At 43.1% G+C, this 24,461-nt stretch overlaps 4 protein-coding genes across 6 annotated transcripts in view; 2 read left to right on the top strand and 2 right to left on the bottom strand.

The window, feature by feature from the left end:
- The window catches only part of LOC310712383 (interferon-inducible GTPase 5-like), a 323,482-nt gene that overhangs the window by 298,850 nt on the left and 171 nt on the right, over positions 1-24,461 (bottom strand). The window lies entirely within an intron of this gene.
- LOC310712400 (interferon-inducible GTPase 5-like) overlaps positions 3,811-24,461 on the top strand; it is an 88,591-nt gene continuing 67,940 nt past the window's right edge. Inside the window, exon 1 of the mRNA XM_083515427.1 lies at positions 3,811-4,013. The gene's annotated coding sequence lies outside the window, so the exon portion shown is untranslated. The remainder of the gene's footprint in view (positions 4,014-24,461) is intronic.
- LOC310712390 (interferon-inducible GTPase 5-like) lies at positions 4,540-9,815 on the top strand. Its single transcript, XM_083515398.1, has 5 exons — positions 4,540-4,886; positions 6,513-6,554; positions 6,713-6,793; positions 7,319-7,442; positions 8,268-9,815. Exon 5 carries the CDS (start codon positions 8,269-8,271, stop codon positions 9,583-9,585), a length of 1,317 nt encoding a protein of 438 aa, XP_083371524.1. The 5' UTR covers positions 4,540-4,886; positions 6,513-6,554; positions 6,713-6,793; positions 7,319-7,442; position 8,268; the 3' UTR covers positions 9,586-9,815.
- Positions 19,983-24,461, bottom strand: part of LOC310712397 (interferon-inducible GTPase 5-like) — a 99,481-nt gene continuing 95,002 nt past the window's right edge. For both annotated transcript variants that reach the window (XM_083515412.1, XM_083515413.1), the window contains exon 2: positions 19,983-22,127. In XM_083515412.1, coding sequence (XP_083371538.1) covers positions 20,867-22,099 — 1,233 coding nt within the window. In that variant the 5' untranslated portion in view covers positions 22,100-22,127 and the 3' untranslated portion in view covers positions 19,983-20,866. The remainder of the gene's footprint in view (positions 22,128-24,461) is intronic.

Consider the following 24,461-nt stretch of genomic DNA (forward strand, 5'->3'; position numbering starts at 1 on the left):
GTGTTCGTCCTCCCTTCAATGGATGAAAGCTGTGTGTTAGTTGCAAAGACTGCAATCTATCTTCTTTAGCATTCCTTGTTACGCTAAATCGAGTTGAGCCATAAAACAGTAGATAATAAAACAGTAAAACAATAAACCATTGGGCTAAAAGCAGAGGGGGGGAAAATGACGACTAAAAATATAAACATAGGGTCAGAAGATGGCTAAAACCTAATTAAAAGCTTAATTGAAGAAGGGAGGTTCTGGCTAGGCTGCTACCTCCGTCGCCATTTTGCCTCCCTTTCCAACAACAAAAAGAAAAAAAAACACAAATCCCATATTGCATATCTTTAACTTCCATTTGCTTGTTTCATTGACCTCCTCACACCTCCCTTTTTGTATTCTAGTTTAATTAGTTGTTTCAGCAAATTCTTTCCATCTTTCTCAATTTTGTTTTAAATTTTGTTGGTCTCTTTCTTAATTTCTTTCCTTTCTCATTGAGGAGTAGGTCTCTGGGAGATTCCAGCCCAAAATTATCTCCATCTCCCCTCATCAGACCAGCCCATTCCCCACAGTCCCACTCCCCCACAGTCATCAGAGTAATCCAAAAAATATTTAAAAGCATATTTCAAAGTCCCTCTGAAGTTAAGAGCCTCCTCAGCTCCAGACTCCCCCTGGCCCACTCCAAATTCAATCTTCAAAAACAGTGGCTTATGCTCCTGCAGGGCCTTGGATCTCTCCATTTGTATTACTTGAGGTGCAACCGCAACCTCCTCCATTATCTTCTGCACTTGCACTTGCCCAGTCAAAAGAGGTTTCTGAGTTGGTCTCTGAATGATTTCTGTATCAGTATTCCCTGTTTGTCCGCAGTTAATGACTACAACAGTCATCAAATCCATCTTCTCATTCATCAAATCCATCTTCTCATGCATCTGCTCCAACAAAGCACTTGTCTTGCAAAAAGCAAGCACCAAAACTTCCTCCCAACACATTTTTATTCAAGGTCAAAAGACTGGTCCCACGATCTTAATCTCACAGCTGTAAAGTCCCCAAGTAGACTGCAGCAACAATTTAACAATCTCCCTCTAGAGGAGACAATTTCTATTTGTATCCATCTTTTTAAAGCAAGTCCAACAAAGGAAAGTTAGTTTCATTTTTCAAATATTTTGTTTCTTTAGAATGCAAAAGGCAACATTGGAAACAGTTTATTTCTCTTTTTTAGCTATCTGTCAAAATGTTCCATTCACATTTGAAATCTTTTGACACACTGTACTGCGGTAAGAATTCAGAAACCCAATCAGGACTCAGCCCAGTCCAAGAAATGATTTGCAAGAAGGAGGAGGACCTACAGCAACCCCATTAACTTTTGTTTTCTTAGAAATCACCTGTTTGAGCAGAGCTGTGTGTTGGGCAGGGGAGGGGGAGAGGGGAACTTGTAAACAGGATCTAATTTCTGCTCCAAGATATTAAAAACCCAAAGCTACTTTCCCTTTCAAGGTTATGCAGGGTATACAGTTGAAAATCATCACCAGCAGAGCATTTAGTAACAAGTACATGCCTGCACCAGTTAATTAGGCTTTTGTTGGAGATAAGCTCAATGGTCCTTGGTGATTTAAAACTGCATAGGGGTTTTCTGTCTCTATTCGGGGTCTCCCATCAGAAGTATGTACCATACTCTTCTGTGTATAGTATAAGACCTTAAAATAATGTTTAAAAATTGGGTTCCTCTTATACACGGATAGTGCACTGTACAAATTTCTTAATTTGTAGTCCCCCCAAATAGGGGGTGTCTTATACACGGGGGGGTGTTATACATGGAAAAATGCAGTATGTCATTCCTAGATCAAAATTGGTGATACACGGTCATCACTACTGATCTTCAGTGCACATGTACAACAAGGCAAGTCTGTCTGTGAGTTTATACAGATGCCTAGCCTATGGACCTTGACAGTGAAACCTGACAGGTCTGAGCAGCACTACATGTGAACCAATATAACATGCTTATGATGCTTTTCCATTCTCAGAATTATCTGCAATGCAAATGGGTCACATGACAAAGGATGCCCAGGAGTTCCTCAGCAGAAAAGTTGGTGTTGAAAGGGCTCCCTTTAAGCAGAACAGAGGCACATGCTAATGCAATACGTTCTCTGACACATACACCCACACCCGTCTATTTTGATGCAAATAACAAGTGAGGTCTATGCAGAGACAGGGTTGGAAGAAAGAACATGACACACTTCAGACAGGAGGCAGAACCTTGTTGTCATTGCATTCTTAAACTGTCTCCCAGCTCCATCTGGTACGCAGGCTGAGACCCTACCTGCCCGTGGACTGTCTTGCCAGAGTGGTGCATGCTCTAGTTATCTCCCACTTGGACTACTGCAATGCACTCAACGTGGGGCTACCTTTGAAGGTGACCCAGAAACTACAATTAATCCAGAATGCGGCAGCTAAACTGCTGACTGGAGTGGCTGCTGAGACAATATAACACCTGTCCTGAAAGACCTACACTGGCTCCCAGTACGTTTCCGAGCACAATTCAAAGTGTTGGTGCTGACCTTGAAAGCCCTAAATGGCCTCGCCTCAGTATACCTGAAGGAGCCTCTCCACCCCCATCTCCACTGAGGTCCAGCTCTGAGGGCCTTCTTGGTAGTGGCGCCCGCCCTGTGGAATGCCCTCCCATCAGGTGTCAAGAAAATTAACAACTATCTGACTTTTAGAAGACATCTGAAGGGAAGATTTTAATGTCTAATGCTTTGCAATTTTTTATGTGCTGTAAGCCTCCCAGAGCCAGATGGGTGGAGTATAAATAATAAATAATATTATTGGTATTATTATTACATCTGATGTATTGCAGATGCAGGTCTGGTTGTGCAGCCATGGACATCCCATGCCTTGATCAGCCAAATTTTCCTCATAGCACTGCTCTGCTCCCCCAGCTTGCCATTTACACCCCAGCCTCTGGATTTTATCCCACATTACTCATGCTCAGAGCACACCAGCTGAAATGAATGTACCTGATTAACTGGAAGGTTAAAAAATAATAATGAAAGTTTCTACGGTCCGTTGCAAATATTCTACACTGCAGTAGCAGGAAGGCCAGGTTCTGGGTAGCCCTCTTCCATCAATGCCACGCTGCTTAAGTGCCGACAACTCAGGTGCTGCTGAGACTGGCACAGAGCAGTGGCGTAGCGTGGGGGGTGCAAGGGGGGCCGGCTGCACCGGGCGCAACATGGGGGGCGCTCGCCGCCTCCGGAGTCGTGGAAGAGCCTCGGGCGCAGGCTGTAGCAGAGCCCCATCTCGCGGAACCGACGAGCTGGCAGCGGCTCTCAGCGCTCGCCGCGGTCCCCGCGCATCAGGGCTGCGGAGGGCGCGCCAGGCAGCCCCTCCTCACAGCCCCGCCGCAGCTGCTGCTGGGCCATGTTGCATTTTCCTCGCCTCTCTGCCCTCCTCCTCCTCTGGGCAAGCGGTGTCGTTTGGGCGGCAGCGCCAGCAGCAACTCGCCTCAGATCACCTGACACGGACCCGCCGCTGTGGCTACCTTACCGTAAATACCCCAGCCCAGGCAGCCGCAAGAAGAAGCTGGCAGCGGCGGCAGGTTAGGGGTTAGGGGGCGCAAATTACTTGCCTTGCCCCGGGTTAGGGGGCGCAAATTACTTGCCTTGCCCCGGGTGCTGACAACCCACGCTATGCCGCTGGCACAGAGGCAACAACAGTAAAGGATTACTTCCATGGGATGCTTCCACAGATGATCCTTTGGTACTTTCCAGAAAAGGCAGCATCCCCGATGGCAAACGGGCTGCTTGGACTCTGGCCAGGAATGAGGCTTCGGCTATTTGTTGGGATCTTATTTCATCCTCGCTGGCTACCTTCGCTTTCTTTTTTGCTTTTAGTGGTGTGACGATCGGGAGAGAGAGAGGGTATGAAAGGGAAAGAGAGGGAGAGAGCAGGACGGAGAAAAGCGCGAGAAACCTCGAAGCAAAACCTCCGAGAAGAGGACTGAGCTTGGCTGCAAAAAATCGGTCCGGCAGCAGGTAAGGAGTTGAACTTTTCTCCTGGGTCTAGAATGATTTCCGTTTCTTTTTCAGCTTGTTTGCGTTAAAGGAGATTCTGAGCTTCTTGCTTGGTGGGGGCGACAGAAACAGTTGCTGGTTGGTTGGCTTTTTTTAGCCTTTTTTTCCTTTTTATTGTTATTATGTTAATTATACTATAGCTATTGTGATATTATATTATATTATCATATCGTATTATACCCAGAGGTTTTTTTCCTAAAACATGTTTAGGGGTACTCTCATTTGACCATTCAAAACCACCATTTTATAGTTCAAATCAGGGAAAATAAATACAGTAAATGGTCAGAAGTGCAAAGAAAGCCACTTCCGGCCTGCCCAGGAGGTGGGGTTGCGGGCTTCACGCCCACTCCCACGTGAGAACAGGGGAATCCCGGCCGCGTCTCTCCCCCCCCCCCCCAGCCAGTAAATCGCCTGGCTGGGGGGCGTGGCCTGCCCTATTTAGGGCCGGCGCAGAAGGGGCTCGCCCTCTTTTCGCCGGCTAGCCCCAGCGTTTTTGGAAGGTTTGTATTAGGTTTGTATTAGGCTCTATTCTCCTGTTCATCTTCTTTAGGTTAATTTTTCAGGTTCGCAGTAGCAGCTTTGGCGGCAGCTTCCCTCTAAGCCTTGGAGGAGCTCGCCGAGTGGCCACGGGAGCAGCTTCGGCGCCAGCTTCTCTTTAAAGCCTCAGAGGAGCGCAACGAGCATCTACTAAAGCGCTGCCGCCCTTCGGATTATTCACCTTTCTCCGGAGCGCCGCCCGACAGCTGACTTGCTGGAGCGCAGCTTGAGCGCTTCCGTGGACTCTTCTCGCATTTTGGCAGCCCGCTGAAGGACAGAACGCGCCCTTCGGATCAGGTTCGGTGTGGGGGTCTCCAATTTCCTTTGGTTTAGCGGTAATTTGCCGGGGTAGGGTCGCCTATAGTCCAGCGGAGAGTGCATATCGAAGGGGAGCGCCAGACAGCTGATTTAGCCTTTGGGGTTTATTCGGGCGCGGAAAAGGTGAAGCGCTCGGGGACCGTCTCCTTACTTAAGTTTGTGTCGGCTGCGTTTGCATCTGGGGCTTTGGGGGGGATTCGTTAGCGTTCCACTCCTTGCCTTTCTTCCGCTGTTTGTTTCACTGCTGCGGGTTAGCTAATGCTTGGAATTGCACTTGGAAGTGCAAAGAACATGCATTACCTCATATTACACAGCTCACAGTAACTTCCACATTGGCATGAGGTTGTGTGCACTAACATCTTCCTGATTCCTTTCTGGGAAAGGAAAGGAAGCCACCATCAGAGCTGGTAACAACAAACTGTTTAGGGGTATGTGTACCCCTGCGTCCCACCCCCAGAAAAAAGGACTGATCATATCGTATTGTAAACAATAATATTATCAACAATGATGTTCTAAAAGGCTGCCCCTTTTCCCCGCAGCAAAGGGAATAAATAGCATGCCACAAGTAGATAGTCCTACTTTTAGAGTTTTCAGTAACTGCCCTGAAGCCAATGCAACCGGTCTCCCTTTTGCGTGTTAATTCAATATATTCCTCTGCAAAGCCCCCCCCCCATGGGTATTTTTCCTGAAAGAAAGCAGCAGGACCACGGCTGCGCCCCAGCACTTGCTGACGTGCAAAAATGGTATCTGTGAGCTACTTCTGATTAGAGAAACTGCATGGCAAGGGTTCGAGGCAGGGCAGAAGATGCTGGAGTTTCTCTCGGTTCTGGGTTGGTGCTGCCTGATGAGCCTGGATAGCTCAGTGGGTTAGACCATGGTGCTGATAACGCCAAGGTTGCAGGTCCCTGTATGGCCCAGCTGCATATTCCTGCATTGCAGGGGGGTTGGACTAGATGACCCTCAGGGTCCCTTCCAACTCTACAGTGCTATGTTTCTACGACTTTCCCAAGTCGCCCTCTCGGGGCTTTCTGTGTCCTTCCATCATTGTGGTACAAAATATGAAACTTCCCTTCTCCATGCACCTTAGTCCTGCTGCAAAATCGCCTCCCCATATCAATTCAAACAGACAGACAGACAGACAGACAGACAAACAAAACCCCACTGATTTATTTATTCATTATATTTATATAGCTTTCGGGACAAGATAATGTTGCTGATAATAGGTTGTCTTCAACTAACATTTACTCAGAGTAAACCTACTGAAATTAATGAACCTTAGGCATGGTTATTAATTTCAGTGAGTCTATGCTGAGTAAAACTTAGTTGACAAGAACCCGATGTGGATATTTCCCCAGTACCACACTTTAAGAATATTTCTGGGCTCTTTCTGCATCACTTATTTCGACCCCCTGACTCCTTTTTTCACACACACCCCGGTGACGTTTCTAAAATTATTCTTTTTATTGGTTACTTTTGTAACACCTCATACAAATATGTTTTAAGGGTTATGTGTGAATGCATGCACATATAGATTTCTGAGAGATAGACAACAGGCACAATTCTTCCCTTTTTTGAAATACTACCAACTTCTGCTCATACAACCAGGAGGGAGAGGGCATAAAAGAAAGGAAGGAAGAGAGTTGGAAGGTAAAAAGTGTTAAGAGACCTAGAAGGGGAGGGGAAGTTTTAAACTCTCTAGCAATCTTACATTTTCTTCATCCACATCTTCACTTTAGTATTTGCTTTTAGTAGTGAGAAGAACAGAAGATAAGAGGGAATAAAAGAGAGAAAGAAAGAGTTTGAAGGAGAAAAGTGTTAAGAAACCTGGAAGTGAAACCTCCGAGGAGTGGACTGAGCTTTGATTCAAGAAATCGGACAGGCAGCAGGTGAGGAGTCGAATTTTCTCTTGGAACTATGATGATTTCCATTACTTTTTGAGCTTGATTGCATTAAAGGAGACTCTGAGCTCTTTGCGGGGGGGGGGGGGAGTAGGATTCTAGAATGCAACAACTGATTGGCCTGCAGGAAAAGACCAATCAGGCTCCAGGAGGTAAGCAGAATCAGCCAATCAGATGGGACTCATTGGGTAAATAATGTATATAAGAAGCATGAGATTTGGGGGGCAATTCAATCACTGTTTTACAAGCTGCAATAAAGAGCATGAAATCACTACAGGACTCTGAGTATATTTCAGGTTGTGCCCCCTAAAAACTTGTGCCCGAGACAACTACCCCACTGACCCCCCCCCCCACGTTACATCACTGAGTGGATCTACCCTATGCTTCCTGTTATGGGATGCATCTCAGCCTAACTGAGAAAGACAAAGTTGGTTCAACAGCCTTCTGAGGTCTGCCCATCTCAATGTTTTTCACAATTGTCCATGAGATTTGGACAATTGCTTTGTTTTTCAGCAAAACTCTGAACTAGTTCTTCTGCCACAAAGTCCAGAGAGAACAGGAGAGTGTGAGCAGCTGAAGTGAGAAGATAAACTATCCTATCCTCAAACAACTGTTTGTCAAGGATCTTGAGGAGCAAGTAAGTCTTATCAGAGGTCCTTCAAGGTCTTTCCCTCCCAGCCTGCTTTCCCCTTGCTCAGCTGGCAGGCTTGTGATCCCAATGATGTTTGATCTTCTGCTCCTCTTGAGCTTTCCCCTAAGGTTTATAGCAGCATTGGGAAGCAAATGGCATGCTTCTGAAGCAGAGTTAGAAAACCTCCCTCTCTGTCTGCCAAGCAGTGGCAAGAGCCCATGGGGTCTGTGGTCCTTTGCAGAATTGAGACACAGCAGAGACTTTAAGAAATTCACCTATTTACCCTATTTTCAGTCTGCACGGAGGGAGTCCAGATCTTACAGCATGCTCTTTTCAAGAGGGATTTGTCCCCCCGCAGTAGTGCAGCCCCAGGGCATTTCTCCCAGTCAGCCTGCAGCCAGCCTGCCCAAGATGGATCCCAGTCTTTCTTCCTCCTTCTTCCTCCCAGCAAATCTTGCTCAAAACTCTTCATTTCCTGCCGCCTCAAACAAACACCCCATCACCAGTGTAGGGAGAGACTTCAAGAGTGCCAACACTTGCCTTGGAATCTTCCAGTGGAAAGCCACTGGAAAGTGTGGTGTCTTTTTGATATATGGTGCTGTGTTTGCACACCCACCCACCCACCACCTCAGCACAAGATGGAAGGGCTCACAACATTAACACTCCAACAGATGTTAATTCCCCAATACCCACAATATCAAAATTCAAACATTTTTTTGCTGAGCCTAAAATATTTATATTTGAGCTGAGTGTAAATCATCACTGAGTTTCCCAGCTAGATGGGTCAATAGTATTGACAAAGCCTTTCTGAGCTCTCCCTTTTTCTTCTAGGATGAATTCATATGAGGAAAAACTTTCATCCTTGTCTGAGATTTTCCAGGCTATATTGAAAATTATAGGCTTGAACACAGACCCCGGTGAACTTTTCAATATAGCAATCGAGATATATGATAGGTTTATGGAGGCTTTCAGTGATGGTGGAATGAAGGAAGCAGCTTTTATAGTAAAAGAGGAGCTGGAGGATTTGGAAAACACTGAGCTTCACATTGCCATCACTGGAGAGACGGGCTCTGGGAAATCATCCCTCATCAATGCTCTGCGAGGCCTGAAGGCAGAAGATGATGGTGCCGCCCCTGTAGGAGTGACAGTAACTACACTAGATTCCAAGTCTTATCCGCATCCTAACTATCCCAAAATGAAATTCTGGGACCTGCCAGGAATTGGATCCCCAGATTTTTCACCAGACAGTTACCTTAAGAAGGTGGATTTCCCCCGCTATGACTTCTTTATCATTGTTGGCTCAGAGAGATTCCGATCCAACCACATTGACCTAGCTCAGGCAATCCAGAAGATGGAGAAGAAGTGTTATTTTGTGCGCTCCAAAGTAGATTCAGATCTATACAACATGGAAAAGTCTTACCCAAATACCTTCAATGCAGAGGAAGTCCTTGAAAAGATGAGGGATGACTTGAAGAAGCAGCTTAGGAAGTGCTTCAGGAACACCATCCCTCAAGTCTTTTTGATCTCCTCCTGGGACCTTGACAAGTATGACTTCCCCCAACTGGTGGAGACCTTGGAGAAAGATCTGCCCAGCCTGAAGAGACTTGCATTCCTGCTCAGCCTTCCCATGTTTTCCCCTGAATTCAAGGAAAAGAAGAAATCTGAGCTGAAGAGCCTCCTGTGGAAAATATCCCTGGCATCTGCTGTCATCAATGCTGATCTCATACCCATTCCCATTCCAAACCTTCCTCCGGCTTGTGATGTTGCCCTTTTGCTTGGGTCCATGGTTGCCTTCTACAAGATGTTTGAGCTGGATGATGGCTCCTTAGCTAGGCGGGCCAGATTGGCCAGGAAGCCTGTTGAAGAACTGAAGGCCGTGATGAAGTCTCCTCAGATGATAGAAATTACCATCGATCTGGTTATAAAGAAAATAACCAATTGTGCAAAAGAATTATTCCCGCCTCCCCTAGTTAGAAGCTTGGTAGCAGCAGGGGTGTCTTTTGCCACCACTTATTTGATGCTGTCAAGCTTCCTGAATAATCTAGCTGAGGATGCTGAAAGGGTTCGAAAGAAAGCCCTGGAACCCAGAGCCCTAGGCAGAGCAGCCTTCCCAAGACCAAAAGAGGGTGAGGACAGCCTCTCTGTATGAACCTACAGCGACTCAGAGACCCTCTTCCGAGGCCCTCCTTCATGTGGCTCCTACACAAGAGATCCAGAAGGTGGCAACATAAGAACGGGCTTTCTCTTCCTTTGTGGGGGTGGGGGATAATTGGCTTATTTTTGTTCTTGTTTTTATTATGTATTTTGTGTCTTTTATTTTGTATTTTTATGTATTTTATCTTTGCCGATTCAGGCAGTTATGATTTAGTCAAGGTTTCTCATCCTTATTTTAACTTATTTTCTGTGGTGCTCAATTAAGTTCCACAGGTAAAGGAAAGGAATTTGCTATGTGCCTGAAGATTCATCCTTGAACACTGAATTTTTTGTGTTGATATGAAGGGGGGCTAATTTTGTCATAAAGGTAACTAAGATGATAAACTGGATTTCTGTTTCATAGAACTCGAACTTAAATTTCCCCTCTGAACAAAGCAAAACTGTTACACTGCCTGCTCTCCTCTCCCCCTTTTACTTTCAAAATGCTTTGCTGACACTAATGCAACAGCCCCTCTATTCTCCCTTGCTTTGCGGAAGAGGGTCATCTCTCAAAGGGACACATTCTGGGTTAGGTGGCTGGGGAGATTTGCCTGGACCACAGGGGCTAGATACTGTTTTAAAACATGGTTAAAAGTTCAAAATTAATAAAGTAAGGACTTGCTACTATTTTGAACTTCTTGTTATGGCATCTTTTAAAAACATGAGTCTTGTTGCCTCAGGGTTGTTCAGTCTGAGGGTAGTAGAGCCTACAGACTATTTGGGCTAGGAAGGATTTTGTGAGCTTGGGTTTTGCATGTGTGTGTGTGTGTGTGTGCAGTTTTGCTTTTTTTGGTTAAAAGTGTTGAAATCCATGATTTGCAGGCAGCTTAGGACGTTTGCAGTTAGAATTTCCACCGTATGAGAAGGCAGGACATGAAAGGAATCTGGCCAGAGATAAGGAGACCCAGCAACAGGCCAGTGATTGGCTGAGTTCCTTATATAGGCATGACCTATAACACTGGTGTGTGTTGGAGAGTGTTAGTGTGGTGTGGTTAGTTCTGAGGAGTTGCTGAGAATGACAAGTTTTGTTGCAAATAGGTATTGCTGTAAATACCGCAATAAAAGAACAAGTATCAAGTTACTAGTCAGCGGTGTTCCTGCTGGTTGTCCAGCTGGGCAATCTCAAGAGTTGCTCAACAATCTCAAGAGTTGCTCAACAATTGCTGTGGTACTCTGCTATACTCTGCTAAGCTGTGCAACAGGCGAAAGCACTTCAAAGGTTCAGATGGTTTCCAAAAGTTTTAGCAAAAACACACTGGAACATAATGGTCATGGCCCACTGCAGCAGCTCAGGAAGATGCAGGGCTGGTAGTTGACACTTTATTGGCAAGAGAAACACTGACAGCAGCTCCCACAGGGCGACTTCTTCTGCATGGAAGCCGCTGCTGCTCATTCCTCTTCAAGCCCCTCCTGGTTCTAGGAGATGGCGGAGCAGGGGAAGGCGGGGAGTCAACTGGCCCATCCCTTCTTCCTCCACCTCATCCTGCCCTAACTCTTCTTCTTCCTCCTCCGCCTGGTCTGGCTGCTGCCTGTCCGGTGGCTCCCAGCTCCATAAACCAGGGGCTCCCTTTCCCGGGTCAGCCTCCTGGCCCCCTGTCTCCACCACATTCACAGTCCCCGACATCTATTCTCTGAGGAAGAATCAATCCAAGATGTTTTGTTGCCTGAGATGAAGGGCAAGATGGCTGCTGCCCCTCCCTCCATTCCATGGACAGAAAGCAACTGGGTCAGACATGGAATGACTTCAGAACACGGGCAATGGAGCCCTGTCCTCTCCTCACGTGAGGGAAATGGCCTTGGGGACTTCGGAAGGCTATTTCCAAAGGGGTAGCCATGTCAGTTTGTTGAAGCAAAAACACCAAAGGCAGACCCTCCAAGTGTCCCTATTTTCCAGGGACGTCCCTGATTTAGAGAAGCCACCCTGGTTTCTGATTTGATCCCGGAATGTTCCGCTTTCCCTTAGGATGTCCTTATTTTCATTGGAGAAATGTTGGAGGGTATGGAGTTATCTGGCCCCTGAGCTGCCTGAAGGCAATCTTGTATGGGGAAGTTATTTAAATGTTTAATGTTTTATTATGTCTTTATATTTGTTGGTAGCTGCCCAGAGTGGCTGGGGCAACCCAGTAAAATGTGTGGGGCTAAAAATAGTAAAATTATCATTATGGAATGGGACGTCCCTATTTTCACCGGAGAAATTTGGAGGGTATGCAAAGGATCTCAAGGCATCTTAAAAGAGGAGAGTGGCTAGTGGGGATCCTCAAGGGCAATGGTTAGGGATAGTCGCCACCACTATAATAATAATAATAATAATAATAATAATAATAATAATAATAATAATAATAATAATTTATTATTTGTACCCCACCCATCTGCCTGGGCCTCCCCAGCCACTCTTGGCGGCTTCCATAGAAACCAAAAATACACTAAAATATCACACATTAAAAATTTCCCTGAACAGGGCTGCCTTAAGATGTCTTCTGAATGTCAGGTAGTTGTTTATCGCTTTGACATCTGATGGGAGGGCGTTCCACAGGACGGGCGCCACTTCCGAGAAGGCCCTCTGCCTGGTTCCCTGTAGCTTTGCTTCTTGCAATGAGGGAACCGCCAGAAGGCCCTTGGCGCTGGACCTCAGGCTCCAGGCAGAACGATGGGGGTGGAGACGCTCCTTCACCACTGAGCTTCCCCCAATACGCACACCCTCAGCACCTGCTACCTGAGGCAGCTGCTTCACCCTGGCTAATAATAGAACTGGCCCTGTTGGACTAGGCCAAGAAAATGGCAACACCCTGTGACAGAACTCAAGCAGCCAGTCCTTCAAATTTCCTCATGCTGGGGGTAGCACTAACATTGATCTATGGGCCTGATCTATCCAGACCGAAATGAATTTGTGTGAAGGCCAGGGCTGAAGAGTTAGGGAGTGAATGCCACATGAAATGCCATTCCCTCACTCAAACAGGTTGCATCATTTTGACCCCCCCACAATGAAACAAATGGTTGAAACTCCCGATTGTCAACCACAAATAGAGTGGTAAATTGTGGGTGGGGTGGTTTAGTTTTGTCCTAACCCCACAGTATAGTAGTATTTCACCTCAGCCTTCCCAAAGCAAGTAATGCTTCAGAGGTTTTGGACTACAACTCCCATCAGCTCTAGCCAGCATGGCCAATGAAGTCCAAAACATCTGGAAGGCATCAGTTTGAGGAAGGCTGTAGGGAACTTCCAGGTGTCCTTTTTATTGAGCATTCATATCTGAACTCATATTGGGGTGATTATACATGATCCCACTTTCTATACCCTTTGCATCTGCAAATGTTATGCGATGGTCACACTGCTTCGTTTGCAATAGGCATGGGTCCATAGTTTTCTGCTAAAGCCCTGCAACATTTTCGTAACACAAATGCTGATGGGTGTGTGTGTTGCCCACTTTTGCCACACTACAGAGCAAGAGTGACCTTCCAGATGGCAATAATAACCGAGTGACATTGGGGAAGGGTTGCAGAACTATTAATAGAGTGGAATGGTATCTGAATGGCCCACTATAAACCCCCCACTCATGCATTTTTATTGTGTCGATGACATGTTGTCTCAAGGCAAATCTAAAAAAATGTAGTATAAACACTGACTACTGGGAAACACTGGCCTGCGAGCGCTCCAGTTGGAGAACAGCCTTTACCAAAGGTGTCATGGGCTTTGAAGACACTCAAACTCAGGACACAAGGGAGAAACGTGCTAAGAGGAAAGCACACTTGGCAAATCCACACCGTGATTAATTCCCGCCCGGAAACCAATGTCCCCACTGTGGAAGGACATGTAGATCCAGAAGTGGCCTCCATGGTCATTTACGGACTCACTGTTAAAACCATGTTTATGGAAGACTACCTTACTCAGCCCAGAGTGATTGCCAAAGGAGGGGGGTCTAGATAATTCACAATATTTCCCATTTATGAGACTTTCGTGTAAAACTGAAAGCTGATTAGTAAGGGTGGCCAGGAGATTAATATAACCAATTAGTTTATTTCATGAAAACCTATACAGCGCCTGATTCTCATAAAACCTCAAAGCGGTTTGCAAAGAGATAAACCAATAAAACTAGGAAACAATTACAGTCGTGCTTTATGAAAGAAGTTTAAATACTAGAACAGATTAAAATTACCTCAACTTTCCCCAGGTCCAGATGGCATACCAGCAGAATACCACAAAGAAATGTTAAATGAATTAATTGACCCACTAAAAGAAGTAATAGAGGAAGCAGTAGAGAAGGGGAATGTTCCAGACTCTTGGACTCAAGGGTATATAACGCTCCTGCCAAAACAAGGTACGGATTTGGAATTGGTCTCAAATTATAGACCCATTTCATTGTTAAATTCCAATTATAAAATTTACGCAGGATTACTGGCTAATAGGTTGAAAAAAATTATAGGAAAAATAGTACATAAAAATCAGGCTGGATTTGTGGAAGGTAGACAAATAAAGGATAATATCAGAAATATAATAGACATAATGGAATATCTACAAGTAAGAAGAGACAAACAAGCAGCCCTGATTTCAATCGATGCGGAGAAGGCTTTCGACAAAATCTCATGGGAATTTATGAAAAAACTATTAAAAGAATTGTGTCTAGGTGAAAAATTCCAAAAAGGTATAAATGCAATATATAACCAACAGAAAGCAAAAATTATTATTAATGGAGAGTTTGGAGAAGAAATCAACATCTTTAAAGGTACAAGACAAGGATGCCCCCTATCCCCAATGTTATTTATAATAGTATTAGAGGTTCTATTAAAGAAAATAAGGCAGGACAACCAAATAAGAGGAATAGCAGTTGGTGAAAAAAGATATAAGTTAAGAGCCTTTGCAGACGATGTTATGATCACAACAGAAAATCCCCTACAATGTACACCTAGAATATTGGAATGCATAAACGAATATGGCAGATTAGCAGGATTCAAATTAAACTATGGGAAAACCAAAATACTAGTGAAAAATATGGAAGAAAAAGATAAAGTGAAATTACAAGAAATTACGGGATTGGAAATTAAAAAGAAAATAAGGTATCTTGGAATAAATTTAACAACAAATACTATAGACTTAAGTAATGAGAACTATGGGAAAACATGGAATGAAATAAAAAATGACTTGCAAGTATGGGGAAAATTAAATCTTTCCTTACTAGGGAAAATATCGGTAATAAAGATGAACATATTACCAAGGATGATGTTTTTATTTCAAAGTATCCCAATACTAGGAGGAGATAAATGTTTTAATAACTGGAAAAGAGACTTAGCTAAATTCATATGGTCAGGGAAAAAACCAAGAATAAAACACAAAATAATGATAAGAAGGAGAGAGGAGGATTTGGTCTCCCAGATATGGAGTTATATCATGATGCGGTGGGTCTGACCTGGCTAAAGGAATGGATCAAATTAGATGACTCGGATGTATTGGATTTAGAAGGAGTAGAGACGAGATTTGGATGGCATGCCTATTTAATAGATGAAAAAGTGAGAGTACATAAAGGCTTCCTAGGGCATATAATCAGAAAATCTATATATAAAATATGGGAGAAATATAAAAGACTTTTAGAACCAAAAACTCCCTGGTGGGCATCGCCAGCAGAAATTGTCGCAGTGAAAAAATTAAATATGAAAGAAAATTGGGCTACCTATAAAACTGTATTAAAGGAAGAAAACGGGGAATTGGAATTAAAGGACTACACAGAAATTAAAGCTCATATTAGTGATTGGTTTCAATATATTCAAATTAAGTATAGATTAGCAAAAGACAAAAAGTTAGGATTTGAAAAAGAAATATCAAAATTCGATAAATATTTAATACAAGAAAAAGCAAAAAATATATCTAAATTGTATAATCTGATTTTAGAGTGGGAAACAAAGGATGAACTGGTTAAAGCATCAATAATTAAATGGGCGCAAGACATTGGGAAAAATATTATGTTTGAACAATGGGAAAAATTGTGGAAAGAAGATATGAAATTCACCATGTGTTATATACTGAAAGAAAATTACCTTAAAATGCAACATAGATGGTATTTAACACCTGAAAGAATAGCAAAAATGAATAAAAATTGTAGCGATATTTGCTGGCGATGCAACACGGAAAAAGGTACTATGATACATATATGGTGGAATTGTTTAAACATCAAACAATTTTGGGAAATAATATATAATGAAATGAAAAAAATGTTTAGATACTCATTTAGGAAAACACCAGAAGGTTTTTTATTGGGAATAGTACCAGGAAGCCTAAAGGAAGAAGATAAGACCTTATATTTATACGCAACAGTAGCAGCAAGGCTATTGATTGCGAAAAACTGGAAAAGTGGTATAATACCGACAAAAACAGAGTATTGGAGTATTACAATATATCCAAAACAATGGAAGAAATTGGAAGGATTTCAAAAGAAAAGATAGATAGGGACTGGAAGGTGTTTAAAAGATACTTGCAAAATCATATCGAAAAATCAGAACTCCTATTAGAATAAACAAGTTCCGTTTCAAATACTGAAATATCAAATAAGATGGAAAACAACGTGTAATAGAAAAAGAAGTATGAAATTAGGGTAAAGGTGTGTGAAAGAAAGTAATAGAAGTGGAAAGATATTGTAATTGAGTAGATTGGAAGTCAACACAAAGGTGGGGTGAAGGGTCGGTGGATGGTGATGGGGAAAGGAACTATTTGTGGGATTGAGTGTAAGTATGTTTGAATATTTTTAAAGATTGTATGAAATGTATGATTGTATGCTTGTATATGTGTATTATATGATAAATAATAATAATAATAAATTTCAAAAAAAATAAAAAAATAAAAATAAAATTACCTCAACTTTCTATATGCAAGAGTTTAAATACTAGAACAGATTAAAATTACCTCAACTTTCTATTTCACCAATGTGGAGGCTCCTGTCTAGCTGAATGCCCTCCTTCAGTTTGAGTGTGTATGAGGGAAAGAAAATTCTGAAATAGATGTTGCATGGGACTTGTGATACAGAGCTAACTCCTGTTCCTAAAGAAAAAAGGAAATGCAGCATATATATATATATATATATATAGAGAGAGAGAGAGAGAGAGAGAGAGAATGCTGTAGCCTGCATAAATTATAACTTGAGACCATCCTTGCAAGCAGGTTCACATAGGTCACTAGTTTTTTCTAGTCTGACATCATATACAGAGCAATTCATTAATGGACTGAAAGAAGTATGAATAGGAAAAAGTCAATTTGTCCCAAAGTCTCCTTTGCAATTCTATGATTCTGTGACTCAGAAAGTGATTTAGCAGCCTCTTTAATCAGAAGTGCCTGGGCACCAATTTTGAATGCAGAGCTGAGCTGCGATGGGAGAGGAGCTGGGGAGCATGAGAATGACTTGCGCACAGTTATAGATGCCAGCTCCCAGGGGCCGAGATACTGAAATATTGGAGGGGGGCTGCTCCCCACAAGGTGATGGGCATTGCCACTCAAATGGGGTGCGTGTGCCACATCTTGTGATCTATGAGGTGAAACAAGGCTTATCTGCCTCCCCCCATATTTTAAGTTGGCACCCCAGCACACAGTCCTGTTACCTCTGCTGCTTAGCTCCCTCTCCCTCTCCAAGCCCGGCAGGAGTTGTGTTTCTGCTACTTTCTCGCAAGGGCAATGCCCATCAACTTTTTTGGGAGGGGTTGCCCCACAAATATGATATTTGGAGTGGAAACACATGTAGACTCCTAACTCTGTGGTTAAAGTGGTCATCAGAGGCTGTCACAGGGGGAGGGGCCTCCTCTGAAGCATGCTGGGCAAGTGTAAACCCCATGAGACCCCGAGGTGTGCCCCCCCAGCATTTTATCCCTAGGGGAGGATACGAGCAGCTCCTCGTATTCTGCAAGAGGCCACTCCAGAGACATTAGCTCTCTCCCAGTGTTTTGCATTGCTTGCTTTAACGAATGCATCAAACTCTGCTCTCAGCATGGCAACCCCAAATTTCCAGAGCTTGTTTCCGAGAGCTGTTTACTGAGGTAGACACCATGTTTCCTTCCATCTCGTCCGGCTGTATGCTTGAGCTGCCTTCTTTCACCGCTCCAGGAGATTCAGGTTTGAGAGACTCCCTTGCATGGCAGCCAACTCCTAGGGGCTGTTTCATATATGTTGGAAGGTGCCCAGGCTGGCTGGCGCAACCCAGTCAGATGGGCAGGGTACAAATAATAAAATTGTTGTCATTGTTGTTGTTGCTCTGAGTCATTTTGGAAGGTGTTTGGCATTGTTGTTGTTGATTGAATTTATATACCGCCCTATACTTGGGGGTCTCGCAAGATACCAAATAAAAATAAAACAACAGAACAATACCCCCCCCCAAAAAAACACATTTTAAAAGGGCATAGGATGTAAATCGGACCAGCCAAAAACCTGGTTGAAAAGGAATGTTTTTGCCTGGCACCCACTGCAGAGAAGGCCTGTTCTCGTGTTGCCACACTCCAAATCTCTTGAGGAGGAGGCACACGAAGGAGGGTCTCGGAAGATGATCTCATGGTCTGGGTAGGTTCATATGTTGTGATTACAAGTATATAAATTGTTTTTAAAGATGAAATAGTGAGTGAGATGGGTTGGCTGGCCTGATCTGGTGTGATCTGGGATTGCTTCAACATAATCTGACCCAATCCTATGTTGATACAAATTGGCCCAGTCCAGTTCATTAATTGGATTGGGCTGGATCTGATGCACAGCCCAAGTGAAACGTGTTCTTAAATAAACTGGATTTTTTCTAGCAACACTTAGCTCTAGAGCCCCTGCTGCCATATTGTCCCAAGTCTCTTTCTCAGTTGCCGTAATTTTCCTCATGAAGTTCCGTTCTCAGCGCCACAGAAGCTTCAACATGGAACGTAAGTCCCTTGCAGTTCGCTCTCAGCTGTTCAGAAAGCCAAAGCAGTGTTGTAAATCAGATGGTGTTGGGCAGAGTCTGAGAAGCTTGTGCGCAGACCCACCCATGAAAATATCATATAGGCATGGAGGAAAGTAAACCCACTTAACTTCCTCCACAAAGAGCCCCTGGATTTAGGTAGGCTTAATCCAATTTGTAGGGTCTTCTATGCCTGCAAATTTCACCTACTTTGGCCAAAAGGGGATTATTTGATTCCTCATTATAATGAATGGGGACACAGAGCTTTATTTGGTTAGAGTTGTCTGGAACCCAAAACACAGATATAAGCAGAGAGAGTACAGAGTAATTAATGCACAGATACTTGGTCACACCTAGTGAGTTTAAATGTGTTTTGCTATTTGTCAATAAAAACTATATTACTTTGTTTGTTTATTTGTGTTGGCAGCCAGTGGGGGAACATTTCAACCTCCAAGGCTTTAAGGCTGTAAGGCTTTACAGAAAAGTTGCATTCTGAGGAGGGATAAACTCATTCTACAAATAAGAGCTGGTGTTGCTGACTCCCAGCTTGATGCATAGCCATCTCTTAGTGTAGCTGCTAGTAGCTGTCAGTGTAGCCCCCTCTGACAGCTAGAAAAACTTGGATTTTTATTTCAGCAGCTGCTAAAATCACATACGGACTATAACAATCTCAAAAACAACTGGCTAGTGCTTGGAATGAACAAGTTCAATGTGCACTGAATTAGTTTGAAAAATATCTGAACTACACGTGGAAGTAGTTCCCATAATTGCTGGGCAAACTGAAGATGAATTAAGTTGATGTTGGGACAAAATGAAGAATGATTTCTGGCTCATCTTCAAGTTCATTGCCACTTTCTAAATGCTTTAGAATATTTATACAAACAAAATTTGGGGGTTTTCTCAAAAACCAAGAAACGAAAAAATTAAAAATTAAAAGCACATATCCCTCAAAAACAAAACAAAGAAAGAATAAGAAGCACCGATCTGGAGTTATTTGTGGCAGGAGGACACCCAAAACTCCCTCTCCTCCAACTATGTTGAAGATGAACCCGTCTTTCTCTGTTTCATAGCATCCTAAAATACAAGGAAATTTGTGGGTATGTGTATGCTTACTTCCCGAGGAAAAACCCTCCCCAAAGGCTCAGGCTTCCCCTACCCACCCACCCAGCTGGTGAAGAAAATAAAAGATTAATCATTACAACAAGGAGGCTGAGAGAAAACAGGCTTGTGATTCAGGTTAGGACACCTAAATTTGGACTGTAGCCTATAGCTTTCCCATGCCTGGATTAAATGATTTTTTAAAACAAAAATTAGTACAGTTGGGAAAATAATTGCAGTGGGGAGGATTCAGAAAAAACATTTCTTAAATTTTTAATATTTATTATTTTATTGAGATTAAGTAAATAAGGGGAAAGGAAAGAATAGCAATCAAAGGAGGGAGAGAATACATTAAAACATTTTTTAAAGCACCAATAACAAAATAACCACAAAATATACTAAAGGCTACATGACTATATAGTATATTTTTGCATGGATAAGCATGTCTCGCAGGATCCCACCCAAGACGATATCTGTGTTAGATCTTGTTTAATTTGACCTGCTTCTGATTTTGAGATCTCCTCATTAAGATCAGTAACTTTTTGATCCAGGGCTGTAATTTTAAGATTCACCTTTGCTAAATTATCCTTCAGACATTAATTCTGCAACACAATTTACTTAAGCGTATCAGCAATAGAACTCTCTGAAGCCATTTCTCTTCTCTTCTTTTCTCCATTCTTTATGTTTTGCTGCTGCAAATTTGCTGCATGTTGGAGGGGGAGAAGTAGAGAAGGCCACGGTTTGATCTTTGCCATCTTTTTTTTAATTTGCCTTGGATACATCCATCACTTTAACACTGACAGGTAGGAGATAACGAACCTCTTAACTGGCCAAAAATCACCCTGGCAGGCTATTAAGCATTGTTACAACAGGACTTCCATATGTCTGGGATTAATCCATCGGAAGTAGCATCCAGGCAGAATTTTCAAGAATTGGTAAAAATGTATGTGAAAACATATGGAAAACCATGGCACCCCATGTCAGAAGTGTTGGGGGTTTTTTGGTGACTTTCCCTAAAAATAGCCCAAAAACATCTTTTGTTTTTTGGAAATTTTGCCAAAAAAAGCTCATCAACTTTGGCCCCCCTCCCCCACGCAAAGCTCAAAAACCTTTGTGTCCGGATTTTCACTTTTGGAAATATGGCAACCCTACGAGTGCTGAGCTGAAGGGAGCAATGGGTTGATGCTGTGGTAGAAAAATGAGATAATGCATGTTGTACCTGGATGTCTCTTCCCAGGTAGATGTATTGGCTGTTTACTTGCGTCTCTTGGGCTCAGCAGCCTTTGCCAGAACTTTCTCTGCATCTTTCACAGCGTTTTCCAGGAAATTCTTCAGCAAGTAGTATGTGGTAGCAAAAGAACTGCCCCCACCATAGAGAGACCCCAACACAGGTATGAAATCCAGAAGCAGCTCTACCGCTGTGATTGCTCCCCACATTGTTGACCTCTTCAAGATATCCATGACGAATTCTGCCGTGATCTTACCGGTGCTTGGGGTAAGTTCAATAACAGATTTCAACTCCTCAACAGGTTTCCCCACATAATTTGCTAGTATACTGAGAGAATTTTCATCCAAGCCAAAAACTTTGCAGATATGTATCATTATCGAAACCACAATGCCAATGTCACAACGAAGTGAGAGGAATGGGACAGGAATCAACCCAACAGAACAACTCACCATGGCTGTTTTCCATATCAGGCTCTCCATAGCAGCCTTTTTCTTTTTAATGCTATCTTTTTTTAAAATTGGAAAACACATAATTAAAACATCTCTCTTGATTTCATCCTGTTCCTTTTCAAAGGTCTCTTGAAGCAGGGGGAAATCATACTTGCTCAAATCCCGCCTTGATATCAGAAAGACCCTTGGAGAAGACTCACCTAATGCCTTCAAATTATCATAGCTATCTTTCCGTATAATGTCAAGAGTCGTCTTCTCAGCTTGCATCATCTCATGGGTGTCCTCCACATTGATGCGTTTTGACCGCCTGTAGTTTTCTATATCGATATCCACTTTGCTGCGCACATAGTAGAATTTCTTCTTATTTTTATGGATCTCAAGAGCCAATTTGGTGTCATCCTCAGTGAAGCGGCCTGAGGCGATGATGATGAAAAAATCATACTTGCTGAAATTGACCTTCTTTAGGTATTCCTTTGCACTAAAATTATTTGTTCCAATTCTTGGTAGATCCCAAATTTTGACTTTGGGGAATGTGGGGCATGTATATTCTTGTGGCACCATTGTTGTTTCTGTCACCCCAGTCAGAGCTGCACCCTCTTCATCATCTTCCATGCCCCGCAGGGCATTGACAAAAGATGATTTCCCGGCACCTGCTCTTCCTGTGATGGCAATTTCCAACGTGATGTTATTTAATAAATTTGACTGCTCTTTGGCTTCAGCTGAAACAGCTTCTAATGTTTTTTTCTCCAAAGCAGCCTTCTCTTCAGCAAGGTCTTTTTTAATGGTTTCTATTGTTTCAGCAGGATCCATGACAGTGATTTCTCGTGGCTCAGTTTATCTGAGAAAGAGAAGAAAACTCTAATAGTTAGATTATAACTTTCCACACACTTTTAAGGACATCTTTACAATCCGTGGTTTATGTGGTAAAATCAATTAGGGCAGTGGTGGCGAACCTTTTAGAGACCGAGTGCCCAAACTGCAATCCAAAACCCACTTATTTATCGCAAATGCCACCACAGCAATTTAACCTGAATACTGAGGTTTTAGTTTAGAAAAAACAACTTGTACAGTAACATCTTTTGTCTCAAAACACAATAACAGAGCTTTCAATGATGCAAACAACTTTGTATTGAAACCTAAAAGTTTGTATTTGGGATTATTTGAACAATTACGTAATGTGACATGGCAACACGGCATTTTAGCCTGAATACCTGTTTTTAATGACCTCTTGGAAGCTGCCCAGTGTGGCTGTTGAAACCCATCCAGATTGGCGGGTTAAAATTATCATTGTTGTTGTTGTTGTTGTTGTTGTTGTTGTTGTTGTTGTTGTTGTTGTTATATTTCACAGCTTCTTCAACTGCCGCAGTCTCCATAGAATGAATTTCTTTGTTGGCTTCTGTGGGAAAGCTCAGCGAACATGTAAACCTAGCAGTCCCTTCTTAGGTTGCTATCTTTATATGTTTGCTAACTGACCTGGGCGTTAAGCCCTGTTGATCTCAAGGAGCCTTACTCCTGAGTAGAAACAGACTGCCAAGAAGCCATGGAGCATCAAAAGCCACACCCGCCCAGCCTCGTGCCCGCTCACCAGTGTCACAGGACATTTACACACACACTAAAGATTCCTCCTTTTTTTGCTAAAACTTTGGATAAAACACTTCATAAATAAATAAGTCAATGCACTGTGCATATCCCTAGTATATTCTGGCCAAGTCTTGTAATGCCACTTTCACAAAAGTCACCAATAAAATGAAGAATATTTTTAGAAATGTCACCAAAGGGGAGAGGAAAAAAGGAGTCAGAGGGTCAAAATAAGTGATGCAGAAAGAGCCCAGAAATATTCTTAAAGGGCAGTACTGGGGAAAATATTCACATTGAGTGTTTGTCAACTAACTTTTACTCAGCATAGACTCACTGAAATTAATAACCATGCCTAAGATCCATTAATTTTAATAGATTTACTCTAAGTAAATGTTAGTTGAAGACAACCCATTATCAGCAGCATTATCTTGTCCCGAAAGCTATATAAATATATTGAATAAATAAAGGAAATACAGCTAAAGAAAAAAGAGAGCATAAAATCCTTTTTAGAATTAAAGACATTCTGAGGACCTAAACTGCACAATACATTAAGTGTGGGGTGTTATCAGTGGGGTTTTGTTTGTTAGCCTGTCTGTCTGTTCGTTTGTTTTAATTGCTATGGGGAGGTGATTTTGCAGCAGGACTAAAGTGCATGGGGAAGGGAAGTTTTATCTTTGGTACCACAGTCATGGAAGGACACAGAAAGCCCCGAAAGGGCGACTTGGGAAAGTCGTAGAAACAGAGCACTGTAGAGTTGGAAGGGACCCTGAGGGTCATCCAGTCCAACCCCCTGCAATGCAGGAATATGCAGCTGGTCCATACAGGGATCGAACCTGCAACCTTGGCATTATCAGCACCATGGTGTAACCCACTGAGCTATCCAGGCTCATCAGGCAGCACCAACCCAGAACCAAGAGAACCTCCAGCATCTTCTGCCCTGTCCTGCCTCGAAGCCTTGCCATGCAGTTTTTCTAATCAGAAGTGGTGCACAGATAGCATTTTTACACACCAGCAAGTGCTGGGACGCAGCCCTGTTCCTGCTGCTTCCTTGTAGGGACTGGGGGCGGGGGGGGGGGTCTGCAGAGGGATATATTGAATTAACACACAAAAGGGTGGCATTGGCTTCAGGGCAGTTACTTAAAACTCTGATGCTTTGCTTCTGCACTAAGGGGCAGCCCAGATGGTCTCTGCCTCGTCAGCACTCAGGGCATTGTTTGGAGAATAGAAGTTGCTGTATTCCTCTGTTCTGCACCCCATTCCCCGCTCTGACAAAGAGGGTGGGGTCATGAACTGCATTGCAATGCTGATAGACGCCTTTTATTAAACTCGGGTGCGGGGGGGAGAGGGGGACACCTTTATAGTAGCACGAGCCCTGCTTGCTCCCTGGTGATGGAATGTTATTTATTCCCTTTGCCGCGGGGAAGAAGGGCAGCCTTCTCGAACATCATTGTTAATAATAATATTATTGTTAATATATGATCTGATCTGATATATGATATCACAATAGCTATAATGTAATGGTTAATATAATAACAATAAAAAGGTAAAAGCACCAAGCAAGGAGCTCAGAGTCTCCTTTAACGCAAAGAAGCTC

Source organism: Podarcis liolepis (assembly GCF_965112155.1).
Source record: "Podarcis liolepis genome assembly, chromosome: 7".
In the NCBI taxonomy this organism is placed as follows: Eukaryota; Metazoa; Chordata; class Lepidosauria; order Squamata; family Lacertidae; genus Podarcis; species Podarcis liolepis.

Excerpts from the sequence above, each read along its gene's own strand:
- LOC310712390 (XM_083515398.1), top strand. The coding sequence starts at position 8,269 with ATGAATTCATATGAGGAAAAACTTTCATCCTTGTCTGAGATTTTCCAG.